At 43.1% G+C, this 17,077-nt stretch overlaps 1 protein-coding gene across 11 annotated transcripts in view; it reads right to left on the minus strand.

Moving 5' to 3' along the window:
- Positions 1 to 16,277, minus strand: part of LOC137432741 (spermatid perinuclear RNA-binding protein-like) — a 130,579-nt gene extending 114,302 nt beyond the window's left edge. For 5 of the 11 annotated variants that reach the window (XM_078783559.1, XM_078783558.1, XM_068124897.2 and 2 more), the window contains exons 1-4: positions 16,154 to 16,265; positions 11,045 to 11,357; positions 8,498 to 8,548; positions 3,646 to 3,856 (exon numbers count right to left, since the gene is read on the minus strand). In XM_078783559.1, the coding sequence (XP_078639685.1) occupies positions 3,646 to 3,856; positions 8,498 to 8,548; positions 11,045 to 11,340 (558 nt within the window). In that variant the 5' untranslated portion in view covers positions 11,341 to 11,357; positions 16,154 to 16,265. Of the gene's footprint in view, positions 1 to 3,645; positions 3,857 to 8,497; positions 8,549 to 11,044; positions 11,358 to 16,153 lie in introns of all 11 variants that reach the window. The other 6 variants (XM_078783560.1, XM_078783557.1, XM_078783556.1 and 3 more) reach the window with 2 other exon arrangements.
- Positions 16,278 to 17,077: the final 800 nt, after the last annotated feature.

The following is a 17,077-nucleotide window of genomic DNA, read 5'->3' on the forward strand; positions in this document are numbered from 1 at the left end:
TTTAATGCAACTCCACTGGCTAACACGAAGTGGGAAATTAGGTTTGTGAAACCCTATCATGTGGGTCAAGGCACAGTCATCTGCCACTGTTTGCTGCCTCATTCAACTCAGGTACTTTTCTTTCATCCAAATGAACTTTAATGTCCGTGTGGACACCGTTTAAATTCTTCCATCAAAATCAATTGTCGTAAAAGGTTAAACTTATCTCTAGATTCCCGGGGGCAAAAAAAATGTACATATGTGTATGTATATATATCGGTGGTATTGCCCCCTTTGGCAGAAACAACCTCAAGTAGGCGTTTCTTATAACTGTCTACCAGTCTCTGACATCGACTGGGAGAAATTTTTGCCCACTCATCCATGCAGAATTCTTTCAGCCGTGCGATGTTTGATGTGTTTCTTGCATGCACAGCTCGTTTCAAATCCCCCCACAACATCTCGATGGGATTTAGATCCGGGCTTTGACTTGGCCATTCCAGAACCCTCCATTTCTTTCTTTTCAGCCATTCCTTGGTGGATTTACTGGTATGTTTAGGGTCATTGTCATGTTTCAAGGTCCACCTTCGGTTGAGCTTCAACCTTCCAACATGGCCTCACATTATGCTCAAGCACCCTCTGGTACAATGAAGAATTCATAGTGGATTCTATGATGGTGAGCTGCCCAGGCCCTGATGCAGCAAAGCTGCCCCAAACCATAATATTTCCAGCACCATGCTTTACAGTTGGTATCAGACTCTTTTGGTTTTCGCCAAACATGTCTTGTGGTACTGTGGCCAAATAGCTCTACCTTTGACTCATCTGTCCAGAGCACATTGTTCCAGAAGTGCTGGTCTTTGCCGAGGTGTTCATTGGCAAAGTTTAGTCTTGCCCTGATGTTCTTTCTGGACAGCAAAGGTTTCCTCCTGGCACACCTCCCATGTAGATCAAATTTGTGCCCCCTCTCTATAATGGTAGACTCGTGCACTTTGACATCAACAGTGGCAAGAGCTACCTGTAGGTCCCGTGATGACATTCTGGGGTTCTTGGAGACTTCTTTCAGCATCTTGCGGTCTGCTCTCGGGCTGAACTTGCTGGGGCGGCCTGGCCTGAACAAGTTGGCAGTTGTTTGGAATCTTCTCCACTTGTAGATGATCTTCCGGACAGTCGAATGATCGATTTGAAATTGTTTGGATATCTTTTTAAATCCCTTCCCAGACTCGTAGGCATCTATAACCTTCTTTCTGAAGGCCTCAGAGAGCTCTTTTGATCTAGGCATGGTGACGCCGCACACTTCAACAACAAAGAGCAAACCAAACGAAATGTCTGACGTTTAAATGAGACAGGTTCCTCCAAGATTCTCTCTAACGATGTTCTAATCATTTGCACCTGAGCTGGTGCACCTGATTCTAATTTTAGGTATTTGAAGTAGTGATAAATGTAGGGGTGTACTTACTTTTTCCACATGCAAAATTTGCATTTATGTTTATTTAAATTATACAATGGACGACAAAATGTAAATGTTTCATGATATTTGTTATTTTATATCACCTTTATCTGTCAATGTTGTTGAAATGAAGATCAAATAGCTGTATATTGAAATGTTGAAAAAGTCAAAACTTTACATGGGGTGTACTTACTTTTTCACGTGACTGTATATATATATATATACACACACACATACATACATGCGTAGTTGAACGCGTGTGCGTGCACACACACACACACACACACACACACACACACACACACACACACACACACACACACACACACACACACACACATACACCCCTTCAATTTTTTCACATTTTGTTATGTTGCAGCCTTATGCTGAAATCGTTTAAATTCATTTTTTCCCTCATCAATCTACACTCAATACCCCATAATGACAAAGAGAAAACAGGATTTTAGAAAGTTTTGCAAATTTATTAAAAAGAAAAAACTGAAATATCACATTGACATAAGTATTCATACCCTTTGCTATGACACTTAAAATTTAGCTCATGTGCCTCCCATTTCCCTTGATCATCTTTGAGATGTTTCTACACCTTGATTGGAGTCCACCTGTGGTAAATTCAATTGATTGGACATGATTTGGAAAGGCACACACCTGTCTCTATAAGGTCTCACAGCTGCCAATGCATATCAGAGCAAAAGCCAATCCATGAGGTCGAAGGAACTGCCTGCAGAGCTCAGAGACAGGATTGTGTCGAGGCACAGATCTGGGGAAGCCTACAAAAAAATTTCTGCAACATTGAAGGTTCCCAAGAGCACAGTGGCCTCCATAATTCTTAAATGGAAGAAGTTTGAAACAACCAGGACTCTTCCTAGAGCTGGCCGCCCGGCCAACTGAGCAATCGGGGGAGAAGGGCCTTGGTAAAAGGTGACCAATAACCCGATGGTCACTCTGGCTGAGCTCCAGTGATCCTGTGTGCTGACAACCATGAAAGTGACAACCACCACTGCAACAGTCCACCGATCTGGGCTTATTGGCCAGACGGAAGCCTCTCCTCAGTGAAAGACACATGAAATCCCACAGAATCTTGTTTCTCAGTCTGAGAGTCCTTTAGGTGCTTTTTTGCAAACTCCAAGTGGGCTTTCACGTTTTTTCATGTGAGAGACCAACAAAGGTATCAAAGTATTCACATCGTGTGTGTGTGTGTGTGTGTGTGTGTGTGTGTGTGTGTGTGTGTGTGTGTGTGTGTGTGTGTGTGTGTGTGTGTGTGTGTGTGTGTGTGTGTGTGTGTGTGTGTGTGTGTGTGTAATATGTTTTTAAAAATACAAATTCCATCCCCTCCTTTAAGGCTATCCCCCATTTCTAAACCAGTGCTGCTAATGATCCTGTGCCCCATATCGGCATAATGTGTCTTCTGATTCTGAAGATAATCTGGTGTAAATTGTTGTGAATTCAGGAGTCGTTGAAAGTGATTCGATGTTGGGCCAACAATGTAGTGACTACAATGAAACCACCTCGAACATTGATAGAAGTTCACCGCACGTTAACAGACCTATATGCTTTGTCATCTCCTTCAATACTCTCGGATGTTAATCCGGCCCCAAAGCTTTATCCCCTTTTGCCAATTCTTCAAGAAAGACACCAACTAATGTGAAAGATACCAACTAAACAAATAATGCTATTAGATGGAAACCCAGCTTAACATCTATCAGAGAAATCAGCATAACCTGCGATGTAACACTGTTCCTGGGAAGCACCAATCGGATAGTTTATAGTCTGGTCGGGAATCAAACCCAGACGAGACAGCATAAAGGCGTGTGCTAACTGTGTAAAATACACATGTGTGCGTACGTACACACACACACACACACACACACACACACACACACACACACACACACACACACACACACACACACACACACACACACACACACACACACACACACACACACACACACACACACACACACACACACACACACACACACACACACAATTAGGACATTAAAGGTATTCAAAAATCGAATCCTGCCCCTTTGGAGAAACACCTTTGTCAAGAAAAAGTTTTGACTGGCGAGGTAAGATAGATTGAAGAATTTCCAATTAACGGGGACAACATTGTTAATCAGAAAATAAACATCAGTACAATCCTAGCAATGACTATTCTATAAATCATTAACAATGTTGCACACAACACAAATACTAACCTGCAACTCAGTAGGCAGATGGAATACCACTTGTGAAAGGAGGGTCCTTGCAGGCCACTCCTTGCAGATCAATACCATGTTCAGTTCTGTGTCTCCCTTGAGCAATAAGCCCTTTGCCACATATCCAACCCGCATCACCCCTCTCAGTATCCGCTGCCCTGGTGGTACCTGATTATCACTCTCAATGCCTTCCATCTCCTTCTTCACATCCCTGAAAAGAAACCAGTTATCTGTAATCAACCTTGAGAAAATTACAAACGAGGATGTTATCAAAATCAAGTTAAATGCTGCTATGTCTCCCATTCAAGCCTTCAATCTGTCAAATTAAATTTTGTAAGGAGGAAAGAAGAAAAAAAATTGCATTTTATTTTCATTACCTCTGCCACCAAAGGTGGACGGAGGTCATGTTTTCCCCCCTGTCTGTTTGTCTGTTTGTCTGTTTGTCTGTGAGCAGGATATCGCAAATTATAGACAGATTTGAATGAAACTTGGTGGACAGGTTGATGTGCGACAAGGACTAATTGATTAGATTTTTGTGAAGATCCAGATCCGATAATTTTTTTTGCATGATTCTTTGCCATTGATGGGGGGAAAAACAGTACAGCATGATATTTCAAAAATCATCCACCAAGTTTTGTCATACCCAAGTCATCGACCAAGTTTCGTGATAATCTGGCCACATTTTAAAATCCAGTCGTGTCCCACGAATTCGCGTTTCTTTTTCTATTCGCGGCCATGTCCCTCAAATTCGCAGTTTTTCGGGGGCGCAAAAAAAACAATTCATGAGCTGCAAGCTTGACACATTTATAAAACCCATCTTTCACCAGCCATGCATACAGCAGCTGGACATGCACAAAAAAAACATCTTCTAGAAGCTGCGAACTTGAGCTGCTTCTGCATTCGCTGCCGTGTGCTTCGCATTTTCATGGCTTTCGTGGCCGCAAATGTTAGCCGCACTATAATCGAGAGCTTCACGGGATGTCCCACCAGCTGCATAAACAAGTCAACCCCGCAAATAATAGAATGAAAACGCTTCATTAAATCTATTACAGTTTGCAATTTCTGGTAAAGCATCATCAGAGATCTTACACAATGGAAACGCTTCAGGGGGATGTTCCATCAATGACGAAAACATGTCAACCTTTATGAGTTATAGAATGCAAATTTTAGTTCTTTGGAAACCAAAATTTGCATTCTATAACTCATGGAGGTTGACATGTTTTCGTCATTGATGGAACATCCCCCTGAAGCGTTTTCATTGTGTAAGATCTCTGATGAATGATGATGCTTTACCAGAAATTACCAGAGTGATAGAATTATAGAATGCAAATTATAGAATGCAAAATAGTGATAGAATTAGTGAGTTATAGAATGCAAATGATTCATTAAATCTACTAGCAACGGTACCCGCCCTATGGGCGGGGCTTCAATTGGGAGGCCCAAATGAAAAGGCAAAATATCAGAAATTGAAGGCTTTTTTTATTTTTAAACGATTCATATAAACATCCGTTGAATTATATCACACGCAAATCATCAAAATCTAAACAGTACATGGCGCCCATTTTGAAAAAATATTGAGTTCTGCAAAACGGAAGCGGCCGCTACACGTCTTTCTCAGTCGCACGTTTATGTGTGAAGAGTGCGCGCCGAATCTGTAACATGTGCCATGTCTGTAACATGCATGTCATGTCATGTAAATCTGTAACATGCGGCCGCTACACCTGTTTCTCAGTCGCTTTGCACACGCTGCCATGTTACTTCGGAGCTGCACGTTTATATCGGAAGAGTTTGTCAGGAGTCGATCTACTCTCTCCTGGTACATAGAATAAACAGTATTTGTAGAATTTCAACAAAAGCCACATCACTGTTCATATCGGTAAATATTATTTCATCGTGTTCAGAAAAACTGGAAAATTGGAAAACTTGGAAAAACAATATAGCCTATTTTACTCCCAGGGGTCCCAGGAATACCCACCCATAATATCGTTGCGATCGGTTGAGCCGTTTTTGCGGTACCTTCAAACGGACGGACGGACATTAGGTGCATTATAGTAAGATTATTGAAATTAGCAGATAGGCTCAATACGGCATCATCCTTCAACATCCCCCACAAACAATGTGTAGAGTATTCACCCCTCCTGCAGCTACGCACAATGCTCGCATTCCTACATATACCGAGTGTGTATTGGGTCTCGATCATTCTTCTTGTCCCGTTGCTTTGACTTGCGCTTTTGCTTCTCGCTCTGCTCATCGTTCAATCATGGCTACCAAGCGCAAGACCAGTGACGGAGATGCATAAGAAAGTGATGAGCCCGAGCCAGAAAGTGGAGCTGCTGGACTGGCTTTCGAGGGGAGAGAGTGCGGCCTCTGTGGGCAGGCCTTACGACATCAACGAATCCACCGTTCGCTACATACGGAATAAGGAAAGGCGATTCGTGAGTGTTTCAGCGAGCGCTGCATTGAGTACAAAGGTGGTTACCCATGGCCGGAATGTCCACATGGAAAGGATGGAGAAGACTCTCAGCATATGGATCGAGGACAACATGCAGACGAGTATGGCTTTGAGTGGACCTCTCATTCCCGCAAACGCAAAAGGGTACGTCATGCTGAAACCCATGATGCTGCACCGTTCGCTAAACCCGTTCACAGAGGACAAGTTGGAAGCCATTACAAAAGTTTCCGAGGAAGGATCAATCCATCTATTCAATCGGTCTATTTTCTCACTTTCAATCCCTCATTTCAATCCCCACAACCGGTTCATTCCCACCTCTGGTCCGTCTGTTTGTTTGACTCTTCACTCTTTCTTTATTGACAATTAGCCTCTATCCAAACTCGTACCAGCAACCGAATCCCCTAATGGTAACAATTAATTGTATTAACAATAATCCGGATCAGCCGTCATACCTTCTTGCACTACTACATTCGTCACCAGGAATGCCTTTTCAAACACGCCAAATGCAAGGAGCATGAAGGCCGGGTCTTTCAGGCACGCCAGGTGCTGCACAGGGAAGCTGAGCACCTTTTCAAGCACGTTACGTACTGTCCAGTGTGCAGAGTCACTCGATATACATTTGTGCGAGAGGGGAGGGCTGAGGGCTTCCCTTGCTACTGTGCGTGGGAGAACAGGAGTGAGGGAATGGTTGAAAACTCCCTCAGCAGCAATGGGACTTTCCACCTCCTGCATCGTGGAAAGCACCCCCTTCAAATGCACACCAATGGGAAAGGCTGCACACACTACACGCACTCGCCTGGAAGCCACGCCCTGCGTGACAAGCATAAGGTGGAGAACGCAGCTTGATTCAGGGTGGTTGTGTGCATGTCAGAGATTGCAGTTGTGGGTAGTACTTCAGGGTCACCTCAGAACGAGCTAGCTCGAACGAGTGACGCTCGTTTGCTGACCGGTACAAACCACTCTGAGTCATGTTGGGTCCAGGACGAGTCGGGTTGGGTCCAGGGCAAGTTGTGCTGTGTCCAGAGTGAGGCGAGGGCGCAGTGTTGCTGCGGAGGTTCCGACGTGCAACACGGCACCATCGCATTACACCACATTAATACTCCATCGCCCTCCTCATTATAACCTCCCCCACCACGCCACACCTATACTATTTGGCCCGACAACCCCGTCTGGTTGTGAGAGATGAGCCTGGAGTCATTCCTATATTCCAAAATGCCTTTCATTCTGTTATTCTTCCTTTTTCTTTTTCTTTTTGTGAAATGAATGCAAGTACCTAGTCTCATTGTGTGTGTTAAGATTTATAAGAATGCTTTTTTAGGATACATCTGCTCTTTTGTGTCGTTTTACTTTGCCTGTTTTTGCTTTAATGCATGCCCTTTTGTCTGTGATTTTGCTTGGGGAATAAAGACCTGTAAATAAAATGCTTTTCACCATTGCTTCAAAGTAAATAATCATTGTGCATTTTCCATCTGCTGCATTCTTGTTCCATTTCTTCCATTGATCCGACATAAGGATTACGTAGTGGATGGCCAGGAGTTCTGCCACGCCGGTTCGCTTCGGTCGTATTTCGTTGAGCTGAGGCTAAGGGCGAAGTCCTTAGTTGAGGGTCACCAACAGGCAACATGACAAAGGCAAGGGGACCCTGTAAGACAATTATCCCAACCGACGTCCACGGTTGCCTAACCCAGTGGGGAGCCTGGTGGCCTCCAGTGTGGCGGTCAAGGAGCATGTCAGAGGAATCACTCCCCTCCCCTCTCCAGCTCCCCCTACCCAGCCCCCACCATCGTAACACCTGAACCCCAGTGCCGTAGCAATATATATTTATTTTGGCTCCACTTTTCAAACAGATCCCAGAGGAAGCCTTGCCTGTTTCAAATTCCTGACTGAACTGTTCGATTAAAAAATATGAAGTAACTAGAACGGCACTCGGCAGAGCACATACATCCACCAGGCTGAACAGTTTAGGTTTTGTATCCCACTGATATGATCTGCATCCAGACCTGAACCAGAATCGAATCGGCTTGTTCTTGGCACCTAACCAACTCATCCATCAAATTGTCAAAATCCATCGACAACATTTAAAAATATCATGCAATGTATTGATTTTGGCCCTATTTCTCAATGGTGAAGCATCACTTAAAATAAATTATAGGATCCAGATCTGGATCTTCACCAATATCTAATCAAATTAATGTCACACCCCCAACCTGTCCACCAAATTTCGTCCGCATCCGTCCATAACATCTTGAGATATCCTGCTCGCAGACAAACAAACAGACAAACAGATAAACATACAGGGGCGAAAACAACCTCCATCCACCTTTGGTGATGGAGTAATTCAATATATGAGATTTGTTTTAAAATTACTTCACCAATAACAATAGGGCAGAAATCACTCACAGCGGAATTCCATCTCCAGATGTAGAGTTAACGCCCATGCAGTTGGTATTTCTGCATAAGAGAAGCAAATGAATGAGCGTTTTAACACATCACTGATGAAAAAAATTCCCTTTTTAAGGCCATTTTCCCTACTAGAGCGGGGGTTAGCCTTGCGGGCCCCATGACAATCGTCATGGTTCCTTTTTTGAGGCAATGTTTTTATTGCCGGATGCCATTCCTGATGCCAACCCTTTAGTCGCCTCTTACGACACGCAGGGATACGGTGTACCTATTCTAAACCGGGGCACACACTGCAACACATCACTGATAAGAACACATTTATAAGCTTTCTGGTTTTTTTAAATTTTCCTTGCAAGCCAAACATGCAAGAGCAAAAAAACCTTAACACTCTCAATCGCCCATGGCATATAAATGGGCATGGAGTTGAGGGGCGGTGAAGGTGTGGGATAGGTTACAAGCAAAATAAGAGAACACGAGAAATACAAAACCCTTCACTGTAATACGAAAAGAAAGCACGTGCCACAACGTCTATTTCAGCATAGAACCTGACCAACGGGATAGGATCCACAACAGATATGGAGGGATAGCCGAGAAAATTAAAATGAGATAACAGAAGGCTTAATCTTCTTTCAATTGTAATTGTGGACATGTTGCACAAAGCACATTAACCCGACTATAGGGTCGACCGTACTGCATCACAGGCATAAAAAGCATTAGCGGTATTACATTGTCGCCCTGAAAATTGTGCCCTCCGCTGGAAACGTCGCTCCTGCAGGTCGAGAAGGTAATAAGGTTTTTATGCCTATGATGCTGAAGTATGACCAACACTATTGCAGATATAATAATAATAATAATAATCTATATAATAATAGCGTAAGGACTCGACTTTGTTATCCATTTTACGCCGCACCCAGTGACCCGATGCCCACGGCACTAATGGATTTACGATCTATGAACCGCGCTCTTTGTTTATCACGTACAGCCATACTCGAAAAATCTGAATTAGCCGACGTTGGGGCCCAAAAGCATCCGATTAACTGCCGATACGACGCCATCTTATTGGCGTCTGCTGGGTGAAGGCGAAGCAAGCCGTCCGCCGATTGGACAGTCGAAGGCGACAGCAAGCCGTCCACTGAGTGGACAATCCTGAGCATGCATTTGTGCCGGTGTCGTCGATCGCGGTGTACGCTAACCTCATCAGGTGGGTTTACCATAATTTCTAAACATTCTGTAAACTGGGTATCTATTTGCCTGCTCCTGTCTTCTCCCACGGCCAGTTATATGTGGCATGTTCAAGAGCACGGTCGTTCAAAGATGTGTATATCAAGGTTGATAATACGAGTACGCAAGGAGTCGTCAGAGGCTTGACTATTACCCCAAACATTGTTTATCCAGAAGTTTTAAAATAATTTCAACCTCTGATACTGCATTCATTGTATTATATTCCTACTGCTCTGCCTTGACATTGACGCTTACCAATGCGCCAGTATGGGGCTAATTCCAGTCGATTTACTAATCCGTTAATTTTTCTAAAGTCTATGGTTCTACTGCTGTTCCTTTCCAATGACACATACCACTGCGCCAGTGTGGCCAGAGTGGTGCTATGCCGATTCCTATTACGAATCCATTCATTTTTCAAAAGTATATCGTAGCGTTGTCATTTAAGTAGATTGCAATAAATACGTTGTTCATATACGCACTCTTCATTCTCATCTTTCTTCCTAACTCTTACTCGGACAAGCAAATCCCCTATGCCATCCATAATGGTACACTCTATCCATACACCACATCCTCCCTTCCGTGGATGTTCCACGGGTTTCGGCTAGTAATAATAATAATCACCATTCTTTTTGCGTCATCCGGTACATAGGGCAAAGGCAGTTTCATTGTCTAGGGGGCATAATCCTGGAAGGGTAACCACTCTGATGCAGGATAATTGATTGGCTCATTTTTCCCCCCCAAAGCTGGAATGCATTTCGCTGACCTCAGAAGGAAGTGTTTAGTAGTGTTTTTTTTAGGAATACTTTTCTTAGGAGCGTCCGAGTCAATCCACCCAATTATTTATAGCATGACCGGGGCTTGATCTCCAGACCTTAAAGAGCTTCACCACCTTAACTGTTAAGCTGGCATCAGGCTTTTCCCCTCAACTACGAAACTATTCTAATCAGCATAATCTTCTCTGTATAGCTGGCACCGAGCCAGAGGCTTTATGTCTAATTTTAATGGAGCACTACACCACCAATTTGGCATCAGTTAGGGCATCCGGCCATAAAAACATTGCCTCAAAACAGGGAACCATGATTGTCATGGGGCCCGCAAGGCTAACCCCTGCTCTGGCGGGGAAAATGGCCTTAAAACGATCATTTATTCATTCATTCACTACACAAGTCTGATCAAAGGCACAAAAAGTGTAGGATTCAGGGAAAAATGGGGAGAGGAGTGATCAAAGGATTGGCATAAACTAAAATTTTGGCTTGCATGTTATCTTTTCAAAAAAAAGATAGACTTTTCACATCGTTCCAAGAAAAGCAACAAAAATAAACTTACTTTTCTTTAATTGTCTGCTGATCTTCCTCGATTGCTTGGGAATTCTCCAAAACACCTGTTTCGCTCACCGGTTCTGGTGAACTTGGTTTCATCGATTCTTCAATGCAGTCAGACACCAGCTTCAGGGCTCCCTCGGCAGTTGTCACCATTTCTTGTACTTTGGCAAGCTCTTCCGGAGTGGGGTAAACCGCTGAATGTTTTGCCATGACATGCCGGTCATCACGGGCAAAAGTGCGAAACAGATGTTGGTGCGGTAACGGGCCATGTGCCACAGGCATCCGGAGGCAAGGCAGCATTGCTCGAGAGATATACACTATGGTGAAGAAAGGAGAGATATTGTGCATTACAAAGGGTTAGATGACCCCATTTACAGCCAAATCATGAAGGCAAGTCATCCAGCATGCTACAAACATCTCAAAATGGCACATTGGAACAGCCACACATTTCAAACAAAAGACGGAAGAGGGGTGCAGATGGTGAATGGGAAAGAAAAACAACACGTTTTAAGAAAGCTACAACCACGACTACTACTCATCTAATGACAATTTTCCCATATTAGGGGTTTGGTCGACTGATGGCCCCTCTCCACTTAGTCCTGGTCAATCATCCCCCTCCATCAACCCCAACAACTGCATGTTTATAATGATTGCATCCTTCCAGGTCTTTTTCGGTCTCTTCCCCTTAACTACTAAACTGGAGGCTTTATTGACGGACTCATCTTCTTTTCTCCCCATGCCCACCATAAGAAAGAAACGTTTTAAGAAGGCATATTTACATGAAAATGGTGGCCCAGTTAATCACTGGTGTTTATTACTCCCGCCAGGGAGTAATGCATTCGATCGTGTCCGTCCGTGTCCGTCCGTGTGTGTGTGTGTGTGTGTGTTTGTGTGTGTGTTTGTGAACAAGATATCTGGAAAAGTTCTGAACGGATTTGGATGAAAGTTGGTGGGATAATTGCCCTTGGGATAAGGAAGAATTGATTAGATTTTGGTGAAGCTCAGGATATTATTCCGGATCCAGGAATTTGTTTGGTAATTTTTTTTTCTGTTTTCCTTTAAAAACCATTTTCTCTGCAATAATTGGACCGATTGAGAGCAAATTTTCACCAAAGGAGGGACTCAGTCTGTATAATATTTTAATGGTAATTATGACGTCACAGGTCACGTGGTTCGGCCGCCATATTGTTTTGAGTGAAACACACTAAAATCCCATATTCTCCAAAACGCCTTAACAGATCGAGACCAAACTTTGCAGGCAGAATCGCATACCCATGACGAACAAAAATGTCAGCGAGCATGACATCATGCATCACATGGTTTCAGAGTTATGACGTTTTTAAGCACAAACCTTTAAAACCTAGCTCTTCCCTCATTTATGATCCAATCGAGGGGAAACTTCACAGATCTGTTCAGCATATCAGTCTACTAAAATGTCTTTGAATTTGCGATAGGTCACGTGGTGGATAGGTTTAGCAGACATCGTTAATTAAACGCAAATAATAAAAACATTTATATCTCTTGAACCACTTCATTGATCGACGTGAAACTTCATACTGTAGTAGAAGTCATGAAGAGTAACAAGTGTGCAAAATTTGAAGATGATTGGATGTACGGTCTGGAAGCTAGAAGTTGTTATTGCGTGAAGAAGAAGTCTTTGACTGTGGACGATTAATTATTTATCACATGTACAGACTTGCAGGCATCGTTTGACACGATCCTCCGGGTTAATTTGAACCTCAAATAAAATTATAATTCCAGATTTGTCAATGGCTGAGGTATATTAACAAACGAATAAAACAGATTTGGCAAATTTCCAACTTTTTTCTAAAAGATCACATATTCACCCAGGGTTGTGAGAGGCTTAAGAAGAAGAAACCTCGCATGGGCTTCTCAGACCAAATAAATAATTCTGGTTCTGGCTCTGCAATTTTCATGTTTATTACTCCCGCTAGGGAGTAATGCATTCAATCGTGTCCGTCCGTCCGTCCGTGTGTGTGTGTGTGTTCGTATGTTCATGTGTTTGTGAACAAGATATCTGGAAAAGTTCTGAACGGATTTGGATGAAAGTTGGTGGGATGATTGCCCTTGGGCTAAGGAAGAATTGATTAGTTTTTGGTGAAGCTCAGGATATTATTCCAGATCCAGGAATTTTTTGGGGGAATTTTTTTGGGAAAGATTTTTTCTGTTTTACTGCATTAAAGCTTTTATTCTTATTCTTAAATGATGTTTTTCTCCTCTAATTCCGAGATAAATCAAAATAAATTCTCTGACAGTTTGGGCTTACTTTCTTTTTCATTTATTGTTTTGGGGAGAGGGGATGTTAAACAAAACGTATTATTCCAACTTGACCCACGGTGGGAGTATGCGCTCTACTGAATGGCGTTCTAGTTGAAATTATTTTGAGACGTAATTATTATGATTGTCCTTTGTAGCCAAAATGGTTGTTCACGTGTCACGTGACATTAAACAACCGGGTGCATGCATCGATTTCTTAGCATTGTGGGAACTGCAGCCAGTACAGCAAACACACTCTGAGATAGCAAGCAGTGTAACCTAGCAACAAGGAATATCCAAGAAAATCAGAAAACTTGCTAAATGCACTTTAGGTAACAATTTGTAATTGTTCAGGGTGTCAGTGATAACTCGCTGACTATTCGCAAAACACACCACGGGATCCTTACCGTCTACAGACTAATGCCATCAGATGTGATGCCCGGATTAACGTCCATCGGAGGGACGGTGCACTTTGTGATGCTACACCTTGCCTGCAAAGCATCAATCCCTCAGTTCATACAGAGCTCGACAATAACTGTTGTCCGACTGTCCGGAAAGGTAATTTTGTCTGTCGGAGAAGTGAAAAACTCATTAAACTTGTGCAAAGAACTTGCCAATTGTACCACCTTGAAGTTAAATAAACTGGGCATCTCTTAACCTCTTTAAAAAAAATATATATATATATATATATATATATATATATGTATATAACGAAGGAAGCACACTACCCTATGACATGATGCTGACATCATGTGCATAAATTATACCAAAATCACCCACAACCTAGGAGGCATCCATATGGTACTCAAGTCTTTGCAGACTGAGATTAAAGCTCTATGGTCACAAATAGACAAAGACAGAGATGTCGATCTAGATTTCACCGTTATTATGGGCCTAATGGGCCACATTTTTATAATAAAAAAGGTAAAAAAATAAAACATTTAAACATCCTTGGACATGGACCTTAACCCCACAGCCAAGGCACACCGTCTATCAAGACTGTCCCATTAACATACACATGCACCTCAACCCAAAGGCTGAAGCACATGGTCATTCAAACACATGCATCCCGACCCCGAAGGGCCACAATGCATGGTCATACAATTGAACCCCTCCGCCATAGGAGTGAGTCCCCATGACTTCAACACCATGCCACTTATGAAGTGGCCTTTTTTACGATGAAAAAAAGGTAAAAAAATCAAACATTTGAACAGCCTTGGACGTGCACCTTGACCCCATGGTCAAGGCACAACGTCTATCAAGGCTGTCCCAATAACATTACACATGCACCTCAACCCCAAGGCTGAAGCACATGGTCATTCAAACACATGCATCCTGACCCCGAAAGGCCACAATGCATGGTCATACAATTGGACCCCTCCTCCATAGGAGTGAGTCCCCATGACTTCAACACCATGCCGTTCTCATCAGGACGGCATACTGCAAATTGTTTATTTGTGACCAAACTAAGTCACTAATAAATACAGATTGAACCCTCTAACATGACGAGGAAGCAAGGCGCAGAGCGAATCTCACCCCAGCAATTGCTGCACGACCTGTGAGCAGCAAGTGTCGCCTGCCACGCGAGCACATTGTCTCTGCCCTGCTCCTCGACAATTAGGAGGTTTGCAGTCAGGAATATTAAATTTAACCAGAGAAGCACACTGACCCTATGACATGACACTGACGTCATGTACATAAATTATACCAACACATCACCTCCAAACTAGGAGGCATCCACGTGGTACTCAAGTCTTTGCAGACTGAGATTAAAGCTCCAGCGTTGGTGGACAGGTTGGGTGTCTGACAAAGAAGAATCGATTCGATTTGGGTGAAGATCCGGATCCGGCTAGTAGAATTTTTTAAAAGTGATTCTTCACCATTTATTGGGAGATCGGGCCAAACACGATATCTCAAAAAGTTGTGGACGGATGATTTTGATTACATGCGATTCTGTATTGTGATTTTCTGGGCTACTCTGGGATACAAAACGTAAACTGTTCACCTGGCGGAGGTGTGCTCTCTACTGAGTGCCGTTCTAGTTTATTTTTGCAGTGATCTTAGAGATCGTAAACTTTACTTACAGTTCAAAGACGTTTAACTAGTAGACATCAGTGTACTTTCCATGAATATTGCAACAAAGACATGAATAGACAGACAATGGACAAGCATGCCGACAACATGGGATATGAATATGGGTTCCCTGCCCCACGAGCAGAGGGTTCAGAGGGGGAAAGCTGACAGGTTTAAGGTCAATTTAAATTAGGCTTATTCGGAATCTTCAAATGGATAGTTACAACTTGAACGCAATACATCAGATCCACGTGACACTAACGTTAAACACACGAATAAACAAACAAATAATTAAATAAAGCGGGAGCTGCTGCGGCCGTTACTCCGAGAGCAAATTATTTTTTAAACAATTGATCCACAGTTAACATACATTATATTCCTCTAAGGTAACGCAATCGCAAGGTTAACGCTCTCACTTGGCGAATTCACCCAATTACGCCTCTGTCCCACTGAGGCCTACACGCTCGACTAACGCCTGCGGCCTGTGCTTTGTTTCGCGGCGTTTAAATAAAACTCCGATTTCGATGATGAACATTGATATTCACACAGAATCCAGTCAAAGCGCGAGTCGGTAAAATGTGCATCAACAAAAATAAGCAAAATCGACACAAACATAACAGTTATCGGTGAAAGGGGAAAAAAAAAAAGAATAAATAAATAAATTTTAAATAATATTAATAATCGAGACAAATCCAAAGCATCGTCCATCGTTGTGTACGAGCCGAGGGTGGGCGCGCTGTGTCCGATCGTGTTCTGTCCGTACCAGATTCTCGATGGCGACAAGTCCCCGGTCCCCGCTACCGACGGTAACGTAACTACCGCTCGCCGAGAGAGCGCCAAAATACCCCCTCCCGCGTCCCGCCAGGTCCGTGGTCACGTGGTGCTGCATTCTGGTAACCTTCAGCGCGCAGAACAACCACGGGAATCGTCTTTTGACTTTTATTCAAGATATACCAGCGGAAAGTGTGAATATTGAAGAAGTAACTCGACTTGCTTTTCAGAAATAAAAGATTTTTGATTTATTTATTTTTTACACACGTAACGGATTTCCGGTTTGTTTCTGTGAGAAACATTGAGGCCGATAGGTAACCTGGCGATGTGTTTTACACGTGCAGGTTACAGTACGAGCATAGTACTCCATGTGGGCGGAGATTGCTCATTGCGAGAAGACTGTACAGGGGATTGTGTGTGCATCGAAAGGGGTGAAATTGGATCGAACGGGTCTAAATGTCTACAGGTAAGGGGTATGATGGGTGGAATGAGTCCAAATGTCTCCAGGTCTAAAGGTAAGGGGTCTATTATGGGTGGAAATAATCAACGTCGACAGGTCTAAAGGTAAGGGGTCTATTGGGTGGAAATAATCAACGTCTACAGGTCTAAAGGTAAGGGGTCTATTGGGTGGAAATAATCAACGTCTACAGGACTAAAGGTAAGGGGTCTATTGGGTGGAAATAATCAACGTCTACAGGTCTAAAGGTAAGGGGTCTATTGGGTGGAAATAATCAACGTCTACAGGTCTAAACTAAAGGTAAGGGGTCTATTGGGTGGAAATAATCAACGTCGACAGGTCTAAAGGTAAGGGGTCTATTGGGTGGAAATAATCAACGTCTACAGGTCTAAAGGTAAGGGGTCTATTGGGTGGAAATAATCAACGTCTACAGGTCTAAACTAAAGGTAAGGGGTCTAT

This window comes from Myxine glutinosa, chromosome 8 (genome assembly GCF_964187855.1).
Source record: "Myxine glutinosa chromosome 8, kmMyxGlut1.1, whole genome shotgun sequence".
In the NCBI taxonomy this organism is placed as follows: Eukaryota; Metazoa; Chordata; class Myxini; order Myxiniformes; family Myxinidae; genus Myxine; species Myxine glutinosa.